This window comes from Bemisia tabaci, chromosome 5, assembly GCF_918797505.1.
Source record: "Bemisia tabaci chromosome 5, PGI_BMITA_v3".
NCBI classification, from domain to species: domain Eukaryota; kingdom Metazoa; phylum Arthropoda; class Insecta; order Hemiptera; family Aleyrodidae; genus Bemisia; species Bemisia tabaci.
The window spans coordinates 10916601-10935169 of NC_092797.1; the positions used below are offsets into that span (position 1 = coordinate 10916601).

At 35.0% G+C, this 18569-nt stretch overlaps 1 protein-coding gene across 2 annotated transcripts; it reads right to left on the bottom strand.

The window, feature by feature from the left end:
* Window positions 1-909: 909 nt before the first annotated feature.
* vari (MAGUK p55 subfamily member vari) lies at window positions 910-16843 on the bottom strand. Of its 2 annotated transcripts, none has more exons than XM_019047755.2 (10): window positions 16687-16843; window positions 14714-14855; window positions 13589-13822; window positions 13099-13197; window positions 12449-12607; window positions 11992-12202; window positions 7103-7305; window positions 6454-6594; window positions 5848-5922; window positions 910-5336 (listed from the first exon to the last, which is right to left on the bottom strand). In XM_019047755.2, exons 2-10 carry the CDS (start codon window positions 14849-14851, stop codon window positions 5160-5162), a joined length of 1437 nt encoding a protein of 478 aa, XP_018903300.1. In that variant the 5' UTR covers window positions 14852-14855; window positions 16687-16843; the 3' UTR covers window positions 910-5159. The 2 variants fall into 2 exon arrangements, with proteins under 2 accessions (XP_018903300.1, XP_018903302.1); XM_019047757.2 differs by lacking the exon at window positions 16687-16843 and adding an exon at window positions 16358-16570.
* Between the last annotated feature and the right edge of the window lie 1726 nt (window positions 16844-18569).

The window sequence follows — 18569 nt, forward strand, 5'->3', positions numbered from 1 at the left end:
TTTTGCCCACGATAATGATTCGGTGATAACGTTGCAATGTGATCCCCGCGACCTTTTGTCTCGTCTCTTATTTGCTTTCAGTGATTAAGAGAGAGAAATAAAAGTTACTGGGCGGTTTACTTATCGCTGAGGAAACGAATGAATGGTCCGATTTTTAATCGGATTTTACTATGGGAGCTGGCAAATGGGCATTATACGCTCTTTGGGTTTACTAACTTACTAATAAATTTTTTTTTTTTTTCCTGGTGAAGGGGGAGGAGTAGTTAAGGGAGGTCACTTAAATATAAAATCAAAATAAATTTCTTCGGTACCTACCCGAAGTACTGAATCCAGAATCAAGTACTAAAAACGTAGAAAATGTAATTTATTCGAACAGTACTTCAACGCTTCTGGCCCTTTACTATTAGTGCGATTAGGATACTATTAGGGTGAAAATAAATGCTGCCCAATTTCAAGAGATCTCTTGAAAAAATTTCCCTCGAGGGAAAGGGAGCAAGGTGTGTTAATTACGTAACAAGAATAATTTTTCTTCTTAAAGGCTAGTGTGTGCCTTGATAGAAATTATTCACTTAGGCACTGTAAATTCAAAGATTTCGACTGAAAAATACACGCTTAAGTAAAGAATGCTAGCAGCATATTTTTTGTAACTCAGCAAAAATAAAAACAATATCCAAGGTTTCATTAAAATTTACTCCAATATGCGGTGGTCTCCTAAATGAGTTCTTTTAAAATATTACAAAAATACTTATGGCGAGATTACTTAGCGGTGTGGAAAATTTTCTGTCATCATCGGTACCTATTAAAAAAAAAAGAGGAATTTTCATGGAATATTTGCCCATACAGTTTGGGCAACTTTTTTATTACAGTGAATGTGGGAATTAGGAGGTGATATATTAATACACTAAAACCAAGGCTTGTATAGAATTTTTATTTTTATAATAAAGAATAAACTAACATAAATTTTAAATACACAAAAGATGGACGGACAAAGGATCAAATCAAACTACAAGCTAATTTTAAAAAATAAATGGTAAGGAGTGAAAAGATCTCCTCTACTTTTCAGTTTTCAGAAGACTGACTGGACAAACCGGACAATTTAAACTAAATAATCGGACGGATTACAAGTAAATAATTAATGAATCATCGACAAAAAAGGACGGAATAATGATTTCAGATCATATCTCAGTCTGATTGTTAAGAAAGTTTCAACATTTTTGAGAGATAAAAGTCACTAAACATTTTTTTTTTCATCTTCTAAACAGGCAAATTAGGAATCAAATAAGTGCTTCGCATCAATACCTGTTTGACTTCATGACAAACAGGGTTCTCAAGTTTTTGTCTTTGAGTGTTGGTACTTAGCAGAAGTCCTCACGGATGTCAAGATCAAGAACCATTAAAAAAATTTGTGCACTGACACAGAACTTCTACAAGAGTATACCTTGAAACCATACACACAAATTGTAAATCATAATGCGAGGCATTTAATCGGTACATCGTATAATAGTTGATTAATTGAATAGCGCACCAATATGGGTGCAAATAAAAATACATTGCACGAACACAAAATATAAATTGAGAAATCTGAATAAAAATAAAAGTGAAAACTGAACAAAAATATAAGATGGTCTTGAGACGCATTCTCTGTCTAAGATCTGCGACACTAATGCACATAATTCACACAGAAATTTGGTGATTTTGCTAACAAGCTTAAAATTCCAGTACAAAACTTATATTCTAATTATATCAATTATATACTAAAATTTCACCCTTGTTGGCGAAGTCACCAACGCTCTGTCTGAGCAACACGTACATTATTCACTCATTTCTTGGTCACAAAGCCCAATCACAAAAAAACCAATGCACCTCAAATCTTGATACTTCTGGAGCAAAATTTTAATGGTAAGACATCATTCTTAACTTTTAATTACACTGAAAATGCAGGATGAAAAGACACTGATATGTTTATGATTGAGCACTGTGACCCATTAAAAGTGTAGAATGTAGTGTTAATTTAAGCTTTTTCTATGCTAACAGAACTTACTTGAATTCAAAAGGCATCAACACAATAATTATTAAACTTTGAAAATTGCTGTTATGGCAGTGATTATGATTGATTCATCCAATGGTACATTAAGATTAAAGACTTTACCCTCTTTTTGGCTAACAATACATTGATCATGCTTCAAGTGTAACTAACCTAAACCCATTCATACGATTCTTTAAAAATATGCTTTATTGATTTGAAAATATTTTGATACCATGTTGTACAATGACTGTGAAACTACAACAGATGTTTCGTGCTTAACTGACTCATCTTTTATGAGTTCTAAACAGGACGATTATTGCACAACAAATGGCTAAGTAATTTTTTAAATAATTTAATGGGTTCAAAAAACTCTGCTCTAAGAGCGTTGTAAGATTAAAGACAAAAGAAAATTAACCTAAACCAGTAAACCTTTTAGAAAAAAATAAAAGATGCAGCTAGTGGCACCAAAATTTTGAATACAACTTCAAATACGACCGCTAAAGTAATTATATATAAAAAATAAAGGAAAACAAAAAATATATTGTGAGTATTTGAAAACAGCAGATTTTGTACAAATCTAAGCTATTGCTAAAATATAAATTGCAAGCTAGAGATTTTTAGTTTAAAACAAGAGATTTTAATCCGTGACTTTTGGAATAGAAAATTGAAACACTATCAGTGCCCAACAAGATTCTCATGATAAAAAAATTAAATTTTGAGTTTAAGTTTGTAGTTATGGAGATTCATCTTTGGAGCTTTCTTTTTATTTTCTTATTGCACGTAGAAAAAATATATTTATCCTAGGAAAATTGAAGCACTAGGTGGGGTAAGGACACTACTTAGTTGTGTCTCAGAATCTTCTCTACCATTACATGCTTTCAGTCAAAGAAAATGTAAGTGCTGTGTTGAAACTTTTGCTGTATATTCTTTATGATTTTACAAACTCTTGTGAGAAAATTTCAAAAAATCTGCGCATAGTTTCCTTCTTAAAATATAAATTAGCAGTATAGGTTCTGAGACATTGCAACGGAGTGATGCTCTTTCTACACCCTTTTCCTTATTTATGGGAATTTGAAAGTAATAGTGGATGTTCATTATCAATTTACATGAAATGCTGATGACCACAAATAATTGTATGAGATTCTTAGCTGAGTCACTTCTAAGATTAATAATTTTACCTCAACATCGAGAGAAAACATAAGTTACAGGCCTACCGTTTATTTATTTTGCTTTAGATAAAATTTTGTTTCAAAATTCTTGTCGATAAAATCAGTGCGATTGAAAACTTATCATAACCTAGATATCTTCATTCTTTGTCGATACAGACATAAATAATTCAATTAAGGGTAGCGATAGAAAAATCCTCCAAGGCTAATATATAGTAATAATTAATCAGGCACTTGCACATGCATAACATACTCAATTCTCTGAGATATATTAGAGTAAAAAAAAAAAGCATATACACCCAACAATAAAATTAACATAAATAAAAATAGCAACTTCAAGTTGTTATGTTCCTTGGTAAAGGAATTTCTGGTTTTGAAAATAAAATTTACAACTCAAATTTGCACAAATAGAATGGCAGTTAGCGAATTAATTTTATAAAAGCCAAAATTTCTTCGTAAAATAATGGCAAAAGAATGTTGTGAAATGGTATGCAGTGTACAGTCTTAACCTAACCGTTTCTCATTTTCCTTTCTCTTTATTTTCTTTCTTGCATGGTGGAGGACAAGAGTATCAATGTAAAATCATCTCATTTTAGAATAGAGGTGGTTAAAAATCTTAGCTTTGAGCAAGCTGTCAAATACAACAAATATATGGAGCTTAGCAGTACAAGATTTCTGATAATGTGCGTACAAATGTAGGATCTAGCTCAAGACAAAACCATTATTCTCACATTCTCCATTGAGTCTTAAAATGGATTTTCTTTCTTCAGAACTCGCAGAAAAGGCAGCAATTTTCCATCTACAGCTACCGTGTCACGAGGCAAAAACAACATAAATTGTAAAGACTTGGAATGCTTAACTCACAAAGAAAATGAAATAAAAAAAGGGGACGCCTTTCGGAATTTTAGGGTGCTAGAAAGGGCGTGATATGCAGATAGTCCTTTTTTTGAGCAATCAATACTCTTGCAGCCTTCTTTGATTTAACTTGCAAGTCATTCAAAAGAACAAAAGCCTATAGGACTTAATAAATTCTTTTTTCATGGGTAAAATATATCATGGGCCACAAAATGGCAACTATTTGAGCCGGAAAACTGATTGATAAGACAGATCTCAAGTCATTTCAATGTAAAATCCTCTGGCTGTTGATACGATTTATAAACCACACTTGACAAAGATAACACTGCAGTTAATTGCACTTTCAGCTTGATGGATGCAAGTTCACTTGCGACAGGATATGGATTGCATTTAGCAGAGGGGAACCAGCAAGAGTCCAGTGTTGTGAAAATCATGCATTTTTGTGTGTATTCAAATCATTTTCCAAAATAGCAAATAATTCTTGCTTCCCTACCAATCAATTGCTAACTTCATGGGAGGATAATCTTGTAAATTTTAGTACTGTACATATATTTAGCATTTGTTAAAGAAATGAAGAGGTTGCACGATTTTGAAAACACTGATATTGCACTGGTTCTCTTCTGTTAAATGCCATCCATAGCACAGTCAAGTCATAGAAAAGTCAAAAATTTTGCTTGTGTTTGAAGCGCTCTGATACAGTAAAACGAATCTTTAGAACAAAGTTGATCCAAATATCGATGGCCAAAGTACAAAATCTTGTATCTCCATCGCAGTAATTCAAACATTCCGCTCCTATGTTATTTGATCGAAGAAAAATAAGCCAAAGTTACAGATTGAAATTGATAGAGAATATTCTGCTGACATAAAAAAATAATCAAGGAAGTTTTCATGAAATTACGTCAACTAGTTTTCACAATCGGATATACAAGTTTCTCACTTTGGGCGTAGATATAATAATAGTGCGAATAATACTGCAAAGCAACTGATAAAAAGACTACCGATCAAACTAGAGATCAAAGCTTAACAGTTTGCTAATAATGAGAATTCGATGCTACATATAATGTGATAAGAGGCGTTGAAAATTTTTTAGTTACATCCGATAAGATCTTCCATCAATACACCCAATTGACAGGGACCCACTGATGCTCAACACTCAAAGTTTCTAAGGCTTCCAGGACTTTCCGGAACGTCTGATCGAAATCTTCGTTAACGATTGTCATGTCAATGTACTTGTCGTAAGCTCGTTGAAGGCAGGCACTATCTTCAAGTGTGCGACGTAAATCTTCTTCCTGAAATATATAAGAAAAAATATTGCAATAGTGTACAGGTTTGACTGACGAAGATGGGGCTTCAGCTGAGTTTTCTGTAAAAGGCGTTGCAAGTATATCTAATCTACACAAGGCACGGTAATTTAATTTATTGAAAGGTATCACCACTGAGAATTGAGTGTTTTGTTTGAAATAGGAGGCGTAGTCCTAAATAAAGCCCTCTGCAAAAGGAAATTTTGTCAGAATTTCGCAATGGAGGAAAGACTGAGGGATCTTGAAAAGCTTTAAGCTTAAAGTTCATTACGTTCGACATGCTCGCATTACATTTAAAGTGCTTCTTGTGCGTTCAAGTTAATGTGTTGTCCAAAATGTCTCTATACTCTTTTTGAAATGAATCACTGAACGGAGTACAAAATTGAATGTTACAAAACATGTTTTCTCATCCAAATTTTGAATGCAATGAACACATAAGAAATTTGCCGATTCAACTGATAAAAATGAAAATACAAGATTGATGTAACATATATCTTACCTCATACAATGATGCCAAAGATTCCAAGGTTCGTGCACGGCGAGAACTATATCTGATTGAGCTCTGGCGCTCAAACTGCAATAAAAGAGAAAACAATTTTAATTTTTTTTTCTTTAAAAAAAATGGACGAGGAAATCAAACTTTTTCACAGCATGAAAAAAACTTGGCTAAATTGCTCCAACACTCAAAGCTATGTAGATTTTTTGTATTTAAAAATATAGAGTTTGTGTCTCAGATCAAATCTTGATCAATCAAAATTTGACTGGAACAATATTTTTGACACTGAGAAAGGCATTGATGAGGGAAAAAGGTCTTTGGTGAAAAAAAGGGAAAAAACTATCCGCAAGTTGAAGTTCGTGATAAAATTCAGACAATTTTGAGATATTAACACTCTTATAGAGTACAAATACAGTCTGACAGCACGAAAAAAAACTTCAAATCCAAGCTGTACTATTCTAAAACTTCTGAAAAAAACCTACTAACATTTACGCATGAAATTTTCAAGACAAATTTTGGGATAGACAAGATAGACAGGGTTTTTCAGATTTACCACTAATTTCCTATTAGAATTAAATTGAAGGTATGGCTCCTGATTTCTGTACTCACATTAAGATTTCTACTTGAATACCCCAAATTAGTAGAATTAGCTCCATAATCATACAAGTTTTTGAGGTGTTCCATTCCAGGTGCTGCGATGAAAATAACAAATGGGGCGAAATCAGGAGAGTTGTGCAAAATTTTCAAGGCCTGGAAAACATAAAATTCGAGATATTATTGGTGTGAAAACAGAATTTCAAGCAAAAAAAAAGTATCAGTACAAATATAGGACCTATAGGGTAGGGTTGAACAACTCTGATGGTCAAATATTATTCAGACAACAGCAATTTCAAAGCAAGTTATGATTTCCATTTAAAGATATTTATGGAACGCAGGGAGCACAAAAGGAGAATACAAAATATTACTCCCTAAAAATAATGCTTTAACACACGAGCATGCAAAATCTACAATTTTTATCTCCAGTTGTTCAAAGAGTTTCCAACCTTTTTGAGAAATTAGGTTTTCATCTAAATGTATAGGACTTGGAAATGACTTTCTCATTTTAAAGAAATAACGACAATATTTTTTTTTAATAATAAAAAATCAATCACAGGTTTCCTCCCTTTCGATTCAATTCGGAGTTTAAATATTTTCTTTTTGAGCTCCAAAATTAAATCTCATTAAGAGGCTAATTAAATGAAAGGAGATCTATACTTACAGCAGGACTGCAGTCTAATATACACATTTTCCCTTGATTGATGACGTCCCAGATTGAATCAATACTTGTGCCGTACAAATGACCATTATGTTCCCCGTATTCCAGGAATTTGTGCTGACGAATTTCCTGTTCCATCAATTCACGGTCGACAAACCAATAGTTCTTCCCATCATCCTCATACTCTCTCCTTGGTCGAGATGTGACTAAAATATGAAAATTTGTTAAAATTTTAGATAGCATTTTTTTGCTGAACTAATAGCTCATCATTAATGGGTTAAACACAGACAGGATAAATTTTTATTATACTTAGAGGTTTTTCAATGTTTTCTTTGTTTTTTCCATACATATTTCAAGTGGTTTTATGTGTTTATAGGCAATTTCAATTATCCTACATTTATAATATTTAGCTTAGGCTTCCACCAACATTTATTAAATAATTAAGGTATTACTGTATTCTTTTTTTCCGTATTTTGGTTTTCTGATAAGATGAACAGGTGCTGAGAGTGCTAACACCAAATTATCACTTTCTGCAACCTCCATAAGTGGCAATGGAAAATATTTTGAGGTAACGTAGGAAAAATAAGATTTCTGAGCAATGAGCTTGTTCAGCAATTCGTAATTCTTGCATTTTTGGAAACTAGAGAGTGCACAGAGTTCACAGGAATTTTCCCCGATTTTTTGGCCCATCTCAAAATGGCGCCCATTTTCTCCGTCCGGCGGTGGCCACACTTTTGACCCTGCGTGCCGGCGGGTACCTCTGCATGCCTCTGCCGTGTGTGGGTCGTATAAACAAACGAAGATTGATAACACAAATGATCCGAGCAACTCGAAATCTCTTAATATTAAATAATTTAAATCCATTTTCGACTTCAACCAAGCACTTGGCAATAATATTCATCGTATTTTACAACCAGGAGCCACGGCCTATCGGCTCATTTTAAGGTGCATTCTGAAAATCAGTCTTACAAGTCCAGTGTCCAAACCCAGACTTTCGTCCTTTACTTTTTTTTGACCATTCTCTTTTCATTTTCGCCTCAAATCAAATGTTTTGCAGTTTCTTTGTCTTGAGTATGTGGTCCTGAATTCATTCAAGAGTTAGAAGTTCACCATTTATTTAGTATTATAGCCTTTTGACCTCTCAAGCTTTACCGATATGATCTCATGTAGTTCGAGGTTTCTTTGGCCCAAACCAAGTGATTACACATCTGATGTGTGTCTTATGGCTCTTCAAATTCGCAGTTTAGAACTAAATCAGAGACTACAGTCACTTAATCCAGTTCTGCTCTCTTGTTCAATGTTTGTCATAAGTGTTTGTTCGTGTCTGTTCTTTATAAGTGACCACTGTAGTGCATATACACAGTTATGCTATCGGTACAGGTATTATTTCTTGTTTTCTACAGTCAGGACTTTCTCTTAAGCGCAATAATTTACCAAAGAAATTCACCTAGTTGCGTAAATAATTTGGTGTATAGATATTCTGTTAATGTCTCCTTGCGGTGATGCAAAGTTTCTGAGATCTGTCATAAGTGGATTTTGCATTTAGACGGTCACTCTTGTCTGATAAAATTACTGCTCTAGCAGCTTCAAATTTATACTTTGATCTCTGATTCATCACTAAATGACACTCGTGCAGTGTCATTTATCTTTAATCAGTTCAAAGCTATTTCGACAATGAATCATCAAAGGTCCGATCGAAGAAGGAATTTTCTGATGAGTGCTGTGGCTGAACCGACATCACAACTCTACTATTGAAAGCATGAACCAAGACATGATCATTCGTCTGGAAGTGGAAATATTTTGCAACTCATCAGCAGGCCGATTATTGAAGGCTTAGAGAAACTGCAAAACATTTGATTTGAGGCGAAAATGAAAAGAGAATGGTCAAAAAAAAGTAAAGGACGAAAGTCTGGGTTTGGACACTGGACTTGTAAGACTGATTTTCAGAATGCACCTTAAAATGAGCCGATAGGCCGTGGCTCCTGGTTGTAAAATACGATGAATATTATTGCCAAGTGCTTGGTTGAAGTCGAAATTGGATTTAAATTATTTAATATTAAGAGATTTCGAGTTGCTCGGATCATTTGTGTTATCAATCTTCGTTTGTTTATACGACCCACACACGGCAGAGGCATGCAGAGGTACCCGCCGGCACGCAGGGTCAAAAGTGTGGCCACCGCCAGACGGAGAAAATGGGCGCCATTTTGAGATGGGCCAAGCGGCGCGCGTTTAAATGAATAAAGCTGCTATTTCGACAATGAATCATCAAAGGTCCGATCGAAGAAGGAATTTTCTGATGAGTGCTGTGGCTGAACCGACATCACAACTCTAGTATTGAAAGCATGAACCAAGACATGATCATTCGTCTGGAAGTGGAAATATTTTGCAACTCATCAGCAGGCCGATTATTGAAGGCTTAGAGCAACCCGACAAGACATCAAATTCCGATATATTGCATGGATAAGATAGGGCTATGTCTTTTCATGTCGGGCTGACATAGTTTCAATAATCGGGCAGCTGGTAGTTTAACAGGTAAGATTTGTAAAGTCACTTAGGTATTACAAGTTACATTCGCATCTCTTGTGGAACAGTTTATGTAAGTATGCTTACCTTTGTGGAGATTAATTGATAACAAAGCGAGCATATCAATATCATAACCTAACTAGAAAACCACTTATATAGATTCACAAAGTTTCAGACCTTCTGTTTCTCTTCGATTATAAAATCATGCAACGAAATGTTACAAATATCATCCCCAGATAACCTTAACCATGTTCCTGACTTTATCTTATGGGAGGATGTAATTCTATGTCTTTTCAAAATCCTCGGCAGAATCGTCGGCAACTTTACCATTGAAATGATTCTTAGGTGTTTTTGAACAAAGAGATTTTATTAAAATTTTTGTTGGACAGGCTTGATTCACCTTGAATTCTTAAATAGAGAGAAAAAAAACATTTTCTTCACTATAGAAAGAAATGAAACTGACCAAGCTGTAGGTAAGTAAGTAGTTTTTGATTACTTCATTCCATGAAATATGATTGCTGCAGGAAACACAACATATAGCAGGAATCCTCAAATAAATTTTCTGTCTTGTACAATGTCTGTTGATACTTAAGTATATGATGATACCTATGAAGTACAAAATTTCTGAAAAGACACTGGGAATACCAGCAGAGTCATCTCAAAATTTTCTCTCAGGAACAAAACTAAAAATTGTGGAAGTTTCCTAAGAATACTCTCAAGACAAATTTACGTATTATTCATAGATGAAGTGTAGCCTGCTACATATAATGTCGTATTCCTCTTCAAATATACATGCAGGTGAGTAGATTTTGAAATTTTGAGCGCACAATTTGCTTATGAAAGAAGCGAGCACTACCATGATTTCCACTTACCATTACCACTTCCTGATAAATTTATATAAGTTGATGCTTTTGAAACTTGAGTTGAGATGCCGGTTCAGCCACAACACTCACCAGAAAATTCCTTCTTCGATCGGACCTTTGATGATTCATTGTCGAAATAGCTTTGAACTGATTAAAGATAAATGACACCGCACGAGTGTCATTTAGTGATGAATCAGAGATCAAAGTATAAATTTGAAGCTGCTAGAGCAGTAATTTTATCAGACAAGAGTGACCGTCTAAATGCAAAATCCACTTATGACAGATCTCAGAAACTTTGCATCACCGCAAGGAGACATTAACAGAATATCTATACACCAAATTATTTACGCAACTAGGTGAATTTCTTTGGTAAATTATTGCGCTTAAGAGAAAGTCCTGACTGTAGAAAACAAGAAATAATACCTGTACCGATAGCATAACTGTGTATATGCACTACAGTGGTCACTTATAAAGAACAGACACGAACAAACACTTATGACAAACATTGAACAAGAGAGCAGAACTGGATTAAGTGACTGTAGTCTCTGATTTAGTTCTAAACTGCGAATTTGAAGAGCCATAAGACACACATCAGATGTGTAATCACTTGGTTTGGGCCAAAGAAACCTCGAACTACATGAGATCATATCGGTAAAGCTTGAGAGGTCAAAAGGCTATAATACTAAATAAATGGTGAACTTCTAACTCTTGAATGAATTCAGGACCACATACTCAAGACAAAGAAACTGCAAAACATTTGATTTGAGGCGAAAATGAAAAGAGAATGGTCAAAAAAAAGTAAAGGACGAAAGTCTGAGTTTGGACACTGGACTTCTAAGACTGATTTTCAGAATGCACCTTAAAATGAGCCAATAGGCCGTGGCTCCTGGTTGTAAAATACGATGAATATTATTGCCAAGTGCTTGGTTGAAGTCGAAAATGGATTTAAATTATTTAATATTAAGAGATTTCGAGTTGCTCGGATCATTTGTGTTATCAATCTTCGTTTGTTTATACGACCCACACACGGCAGAGGCATGCAGAGGTACCCGCCGGCACGCAGGGTCAAAAGTGTGGCCACCGCCGGACGGAGAAAATGGGCGCCATTTTGAGATGGGCCAAGCGGCGCGCGTTTAAATGGGAGCCCAAAATACGGACTTTTGGACTCGTATTTCGTGGGTTAATATTGCTCAAAAAAATCGGGGAAAATTCCTGTGAACTCTGTGCACTCTCTAGTTTCCAAAAATGCAAGAATTACGAATTGCTGAACAAGCTCATTGGTTGCTGGAAAACAATAAAACATAGCTTATATGCTAGTTTAAAGCATTAAATTTTTGAACGGCACTAATTTAGTTTTTTTTCCAAAACTGTTAGGTCTTGAGAAGAAATAACGGTAAAATTCACTTTCTAAATAGACCTCGGAGTTAGGCACAAAATCATTTTACTTTGCAGTATAATTGTTTAACAACAATTTAAAATAAAATTGGTGAAAAGGTAGGTACTTACATGGAATGACGGATCCAAATTTCTCAGGGTCACTGTTGATCAAACGCCCTTTCAGAGTACGCCTTCCCACGCCCTGAGACCCGACCAAGGCTAAGGTGTGTCTTTTAAACGGAGGCATTCTGGTAACTTCTTCGTACAATATCAACTCGGCTTTGTCGAATTCACCATTTTGTTTTGTTTGATACATTTTCTTTTGCTTCTTTTTTGAAATCTGGTTCACGAAAAAAAAGACTATAATTACTTCAGCTTTGTAAAAATGATATTGAAGAGAAATAATGCATAAGTAGTTAGCACTAGCTATAGGAAGCATCCTTTTAAAGTTGTGGTGCCCTACAGAACTATCAGGCTTACCATACCAATTCAGCGTTGAATCATGCAGACGTCATGAGATGTACTGCAAATTTCAGTTTATTTTCAATTGCTATAAGCATTGATAAGTAAAGAAAAATTAACTTACTCGAGTCCCACATATACTGATTTTATGAACATAATCAGCTTCCGGAGCGACAAATGCCTTGCGTCTTTCTTCCAACTCCTGAGATGGTATCAATCCAGCGGGCTGGTCTGAATTAACCTTCTTAGCTTGCCACCAATTTGGATCCTTTTGATTGAGGATCTGAAAAAAAAAGCAGTGAATGACAGTAAATACCTACGTACAAAAAAAAACACCGCAACTTATAATTTGAAACAATTGATATTTCCTCTGAAGAGGCATTTAAATATTTAAAGAAATTTCTTGGTGAATGGATTCGAGACACGAATCTCATTCATATTGATGAATAAATTTTACTCTCTGGGATTTGGATTGGGACAAAATTTCCACTTTCAGAAATTCAAATGGAGGCAAAAGTTGCTGTGAAATTGTTCCTGCTCTCTCAAATTAATAAGTAAACATCCTACTTGTGAAATTCCTTGATTTTTCCCTTGCATTTCCTAGCTTTCCCAGGTAGCCGTAAATTCCCTGGTTTTTCAGGTTTTCCAGACTGCCAGAAACTTTGTAATGTAAATGGACTAATTTGGCACAAATGCATCCATTTTGAACAACCAGAGAGAAAAACATTAGTTAACAAGTGTAGAAAATGACCATTAATTGCATCTAGTCATTACCTGAAGAATATCACCCTTTTGAAACGCTAGTCCAATTTCAGGGCATGGTAACAAGGTATCTTCCATTGGATTATAATCATACAGTGCTCGCATGTACACCTGAAGAAAAAAAAAATTGAGGTATTAGATAAAGTTAGAAAAATACTAAAACAAACTGGGAAGCAATTTCTTCAAATTCCTGTGAAATAATATATTTTTTAGAGTATCAGTTAACCCCTGAGCTGAATCAATAAAAAAAATTACTTGTGAAAAACTGGAGGCAAAACTTTTTTAATATGTAAATATTCTACTTCATTTTTCATGTCCAAAAATTAAAAGGGAAAAAAAAGAAACTTTGTTGGACCTTCAAAATTTAAAAATCTTTTCTAGGAGCCTTTACATTTTTCTTGCAACCTAGGTTCCGATCAGCCAGTTGTTAGGTCACAGAAGTTCTGAACCCCTGTTACAGGATACCTACGGTTTACCAAGAAAGTTAAATTTAGATACTCACCTGCTGAGTTTTCGGTAAGTTGACGTTGTCTGCAGCTGGTGCAACTCGAAACTGAATAACATCTTTGCCCCGATTTACTTCAGTCTGAAGCTCCTCTGGAGAGGAGATTGCAAAACCATTCACTTCGAGGATCACATCGCCTGGTTTGAGGAGGTTTCTCTGTTCGACTGTTCCACCTGCTAATATTCTTGCAACTATTAGATTCCCATTTTCGTCTCGTTCTACCGTGAAACCCTGGGAAATGAAAATTTATTAGTGAAAAATCACCAATTCATTGGTAATTTAATATGCATCTCGGAGCTAGCAAAATATCAACATCTCTACTTTCAGAGTTGGTGGCAGTTCTTGGAGAGTGCTGGAGACGGGTACAGCTTCTGTGTTTCAATTACTCTTCCAGGTTTTACCATCGATTTTCCAGCTTAACAAAAAGTCATGGCTGTGTTTAGGAGATTTTTAAAATAACAGCATGGAACATATCATCATGAAATTAAACGGACTTGTATTTTAATTTCAAGAAAATTCATTGTTCTAAAGAAAACTTGATGATATTTTTTTAATACATTTTTCAAAATAATGTGGGTAATGTGAGAAAGAAAATGCCAAGCTCCCTTAATTCAAAACAATTAGTTTTGCTGCATCTAAATAAAATGAGGCGAGAGATTTTTCTGAGCTTTCGAATTTGAAATTGATTTGGGATTGAGGGAAGTAAACCATTGGAGGCTTGAGCCACAAAAGTGAAATCTGAGAACAGCAAAAATTTTTTGGGCCATGGGAGGCAAAATTGAAAATCCCGTCTTGCTCTTTGCGAATAAAGCCACAAATTAGTCTAATTTTTATGAGTTTCAACTTTGATAACATATTGAGAGAACCACCCTGTTTGCTTGAGCGTGATTGAGAAAACATGAGTTACAACAAACAGTTACATGAAAACAAAGTTACAGCTTAAAGTACTTAAAGTAATAGCAATGTCTTTGCAACTTTTTTACAATATAATTTAAGGCAGTTGCCCGGTAAGACTAAAGACATGGTCTAAAGATTTTGATATTACTTTCAAGAGCTGTAATTAGGTATTATCGGCAGACACAGAGAGACAGAGGGAGGGGAAGTGACCGGGAGAAGACTTACCAGAGGTTCATTCGGAGCTTTTTTCAGGCCAACTACCTTCGAAATAGTATTGTTACTCATGCTAAGATTATCTTGGCCCTTCAGGTGAGACAGAGCGATATTGTCGTGGCTCTCCAACAAAGCTCGCACATCCGACATAGAACTGATAACAAAATGAAAAACTATTAGGTGGTAGATTTAACAAACAAGACAAAATAATGTACTTCACGCACTGGTAAATACAGTTTCTCCCAATGTACCACAAAATAGATGCTGTTCACAGAATGGTGAGGTTATTGGCAACAGCGGTAAAATAAAGTAAGAACATTTACTTCAGAATTATTACGTTTATGAAATTCTTGATGGCATGGCAGTCGAAGTTGAAGAGGACTGACCTGAACTAGGAAGATTTTTACTGACTAATTCTTCCTACTTTGTCTTCCACACACCGAAGTGCAGTGTTATTTAAGAGGGTCCAGTGAAACTTTATAGTTGCATTTAGCACATGGCATGTATTGGATTTCAGCATACTTCCCCGATCAGCAGAGGTTCTGGGCTTGCCACGATTGGATTGCTAATATCAACTTCCTCCTTGGTCAAATAAAAATTTCACTGTCTTTTTAATTGAATGAAAAATGACTAGTACTTCTAATAGATTTTCAATTTTTTGATTATATGATTTGGCCTGCTTTGTTCTCCCAGGTGAAAAGTAAGTATTTTGTAGGATTACTGAAGAACTCAGGTATTATGTTCTTCATTCAAGAACAGGTTGACTGCCTCTATGTTATTTCCACCAGAGTAGGAATATTTAATTTCTTATTAAAAAGACTAAAAATGATGTAAGAGGCGTGCCAGGTATGTCAGTAACATTGAAATTCTTTGTTGCATTATTATGCAGTGATCTTTGTCATTGCTGATGGTATAGTCTCGATTAGGAGTGATGTTAACAGTCCACGCCAAATAACTTTACACACTTTTAGACTGCGACAGAAGATCTGCCATCTTGCTTCTGGTATTTACTTTACACGTAAAAAGGCTGTCAGACGATCTTCCGTAGCAGTCTAGAGGTGCCTAAACTTCACTGAACTGACTCTATTAGACATTTGCTGATTAGGACAAGTTTCCTGAATTGGCATTACTTGTTCCTGCTTACCCTTCCTTACACCTCTTATGCCACAATCACACGCTGAATGTGGGAGCTGAATGTGGCTTGAATGTGGAAGTCATCGGCCCGATGCCTGAATTTTGCGCAAAATTCAGCAACGATTCTCAGCGACCATCGGATAATGTCAGATTTGTCTGAACTACTCGAATAGATTTGATACACATTTGGATGAAAATAACTCAAATTAGTGAAATTTCAGCTGTTGAGCACTGACTGTTGATTGCCACATTCAGCTGCCAAAATCAGCATGTGATTGCGGAATATGAAAAGTTAAAGACAGCACTGGCCAACATAACAGGCTTTGTAAACAAAATGCTTTTAATGCAGAGTAACCTTCGGTAAGTAAGTACTTAACTACGGCAAAAGAAAGTACATTGCACGATAGGTGAAAAATTAGGTTTGTAATTAAGTATACAGCTCCCCGAGAGCGGACAAAAACTTTTAGTGGGATGTGTATATGAGAACAAACCATGGAGCTGGTAAAAATGGTAAGTAGGCACCTTGAATATAAAGCCACAATAAAACAGAAATTCCTTGTCAATGATGTTGGAACTGACCGATGGCCACACCTACTACGCGAGGCAAGTTGGTATGCAGGATGTTTAAATATGAATATGATTCACTGAATTAAGACTACGTAGATAGATACTGACGCTAAGAATTTGGAGAATAATTGGCTAACTTCGATTCCAGGGTAGATTAAGATCAAAATCGTAAAATTGAAGGCCCTCCACGTCAAGATGTTTGTAAACAAGTTGTGGCCCAAGGATACTTGGAGACGGACCAAACAACCTAAGGAGAAAATTGAAGGGAGAAAAATTAACAATACCTGTTAAAGTGACAACTGTAGCCCTAGTTTTCAATCATGAAAGTGATATAACACAAATTATTTAATTATAATTTAAAATTTTCTTGACAAATTCCTCTCTTGATGCAGTTGCACTACAAGAATTTGTCAACTGTCAACAATGGATGTGGGGTGGGAATTCCAAAATTTCTCTAACACGAACTTAGATTTACGCATTCATGACCAACTTTTCCGCTTAGTCGCCTCGATCTTTCGGATTTGCATATAAAATTACGATTACTATTTTTATTGCAGGAAATTGCAACAAGAAGAGAACACATAGCTGTTCTAGGCTGCTTTTTGAATACAAATTATTTGGGCGACGAGAAAGAGAAATTTAGATACAGGGATTGACAACCTTGATTGCAAGGACTTGAGAGTTAGGCGCGAATTTTAAATTTTTTCTCAGCCCCGTCAAAATGAGAAGAGACTTAGGAGAAACATTTGATCACGAATAATCATGACGGCAGCTACATATTAGGTCCCTCCTGCCCGCCTGAGAATAATTTGAAATTGGAGTTTACAGCTACCGTCAGAATGGAGTTGTAAAATCCTTCCTCTTTATGTACCTACCCTTTTTAAGGCTCAAACTGCGACTTACTTATTGTATCTTTCAAAATCTTCTTTAGATGCTTGTCAAATATTTTCAAATCTTTTTTGAAGGTAATTATTGTCGACATAGTATTTCTTCATTGAACGTTATATTTTCTTCAATTTCTCAATTGGTGCAGTATTTGCAACTCTAACTTTCAGGTGAATGTAAAACCTCACACATGCAAAACAAAACAAAAAAAAAAATGTATAAGTTATTAGCATCCCAGCTAGGATATTAAAAATCTGCTCATCTACTCTGGCGTGTTGATATGAATGCTTCGGTTGTTAATTCAAACGTTGCTAGGATGTTACTTCAACAGCTGGAGTGTCCACTGCAACATTTTAGAGTTGTAGCGCAGATTTTTAACATCCTAGGATGTTCAATACGTTACTATTTTCTTTCAGTGCTGCAAGATAAATACATACCTGCTATCACAATGTCCGGAGGAAGTTGCTTGCCAGTAATCCAAAGAATTCATGATAGGTTGAGCCGTACAGCTGAAGCCTTAATTTATTGCTGAAAATGTTAATGCAAATAAGAATAACATTTTCTATGTGCCTTAGTAGCGATGATGGTTTATTCCAAAAACCTCAGAAAAAAATGTTAAAATACTTATTCATTTTAAGAGACCCTTTTTGGTTTTTCAATATAATTTGACCCTTTGTGAAGCGTAAAGTAAAAAAGCCTTTAAACTAAAGACTATTATTCAAGAGTTTTTTAAGTTTTTTATAGATGTTTTTAGTGCTGTACTTAAACATACAGTGGATACTTTAAGTTCTATAACCCTTTTTTACTTTATTTTTCTCGATTCAAGGAATTTTTTGTCCCTAGAAGCAATGACTGTTAAATAAAATTTCAAAAACTCATTATTTGTAATAAGACAATTCTCTCTCTAACTAACTCCAAAAGAATTTGAGTAAGGTAATCTTCATGCAATTTTTTTGCAAGAATTTTATCAGGCGTACATTTTAATGATAAAAAAGGGTTTTCTTTAAAATTATTTTAAAAGTTTTTGTCAACAGACACTGTCTAATTGTCCATGTAGGGTTATTTTTTGTCGCAAGAGGATTCCTTAGATACAAGCTACATATTTACTAGAAAATTGAAATTTTTGAGCACCTTGGAGGCGGACATCCATTATTTGACGATAGGCCTAAGTGTTATAAATCTACAGTTATCACCACTTTACAATTACATGAGTGTAATGTTAATAAATAAATTTCTGCAAGCTGGATTAAAAATGTACACAAAAGAGGAAGAAAAAATGAAC

Excerpts from the sequence above, each read along its gene's own strand:
- vari (XM_019047755.2), bottom strand. The coding sequence starts at position 14,851 with ATGTCGGATGTGCGAGCTTTGTTGGAGAGCCACGACAATATCGCTCTG. Across the intron at positions 12,203-12,448 it reads TCAGTATATGTGGGACTCGA|ATTTCAAAAAAGAAGCAAAA; the intron begins GTAAGTTAATTT and ends TTCGTGAACCAG. Across the intron at positions 5,923-6,453 it reads ATTCAAGTAGAAATCTTAAT|TTTGAGCGCCAGAGCTCAAT; the intron begins GTGAGTACAGAA and ends CTTTTATTGCAG.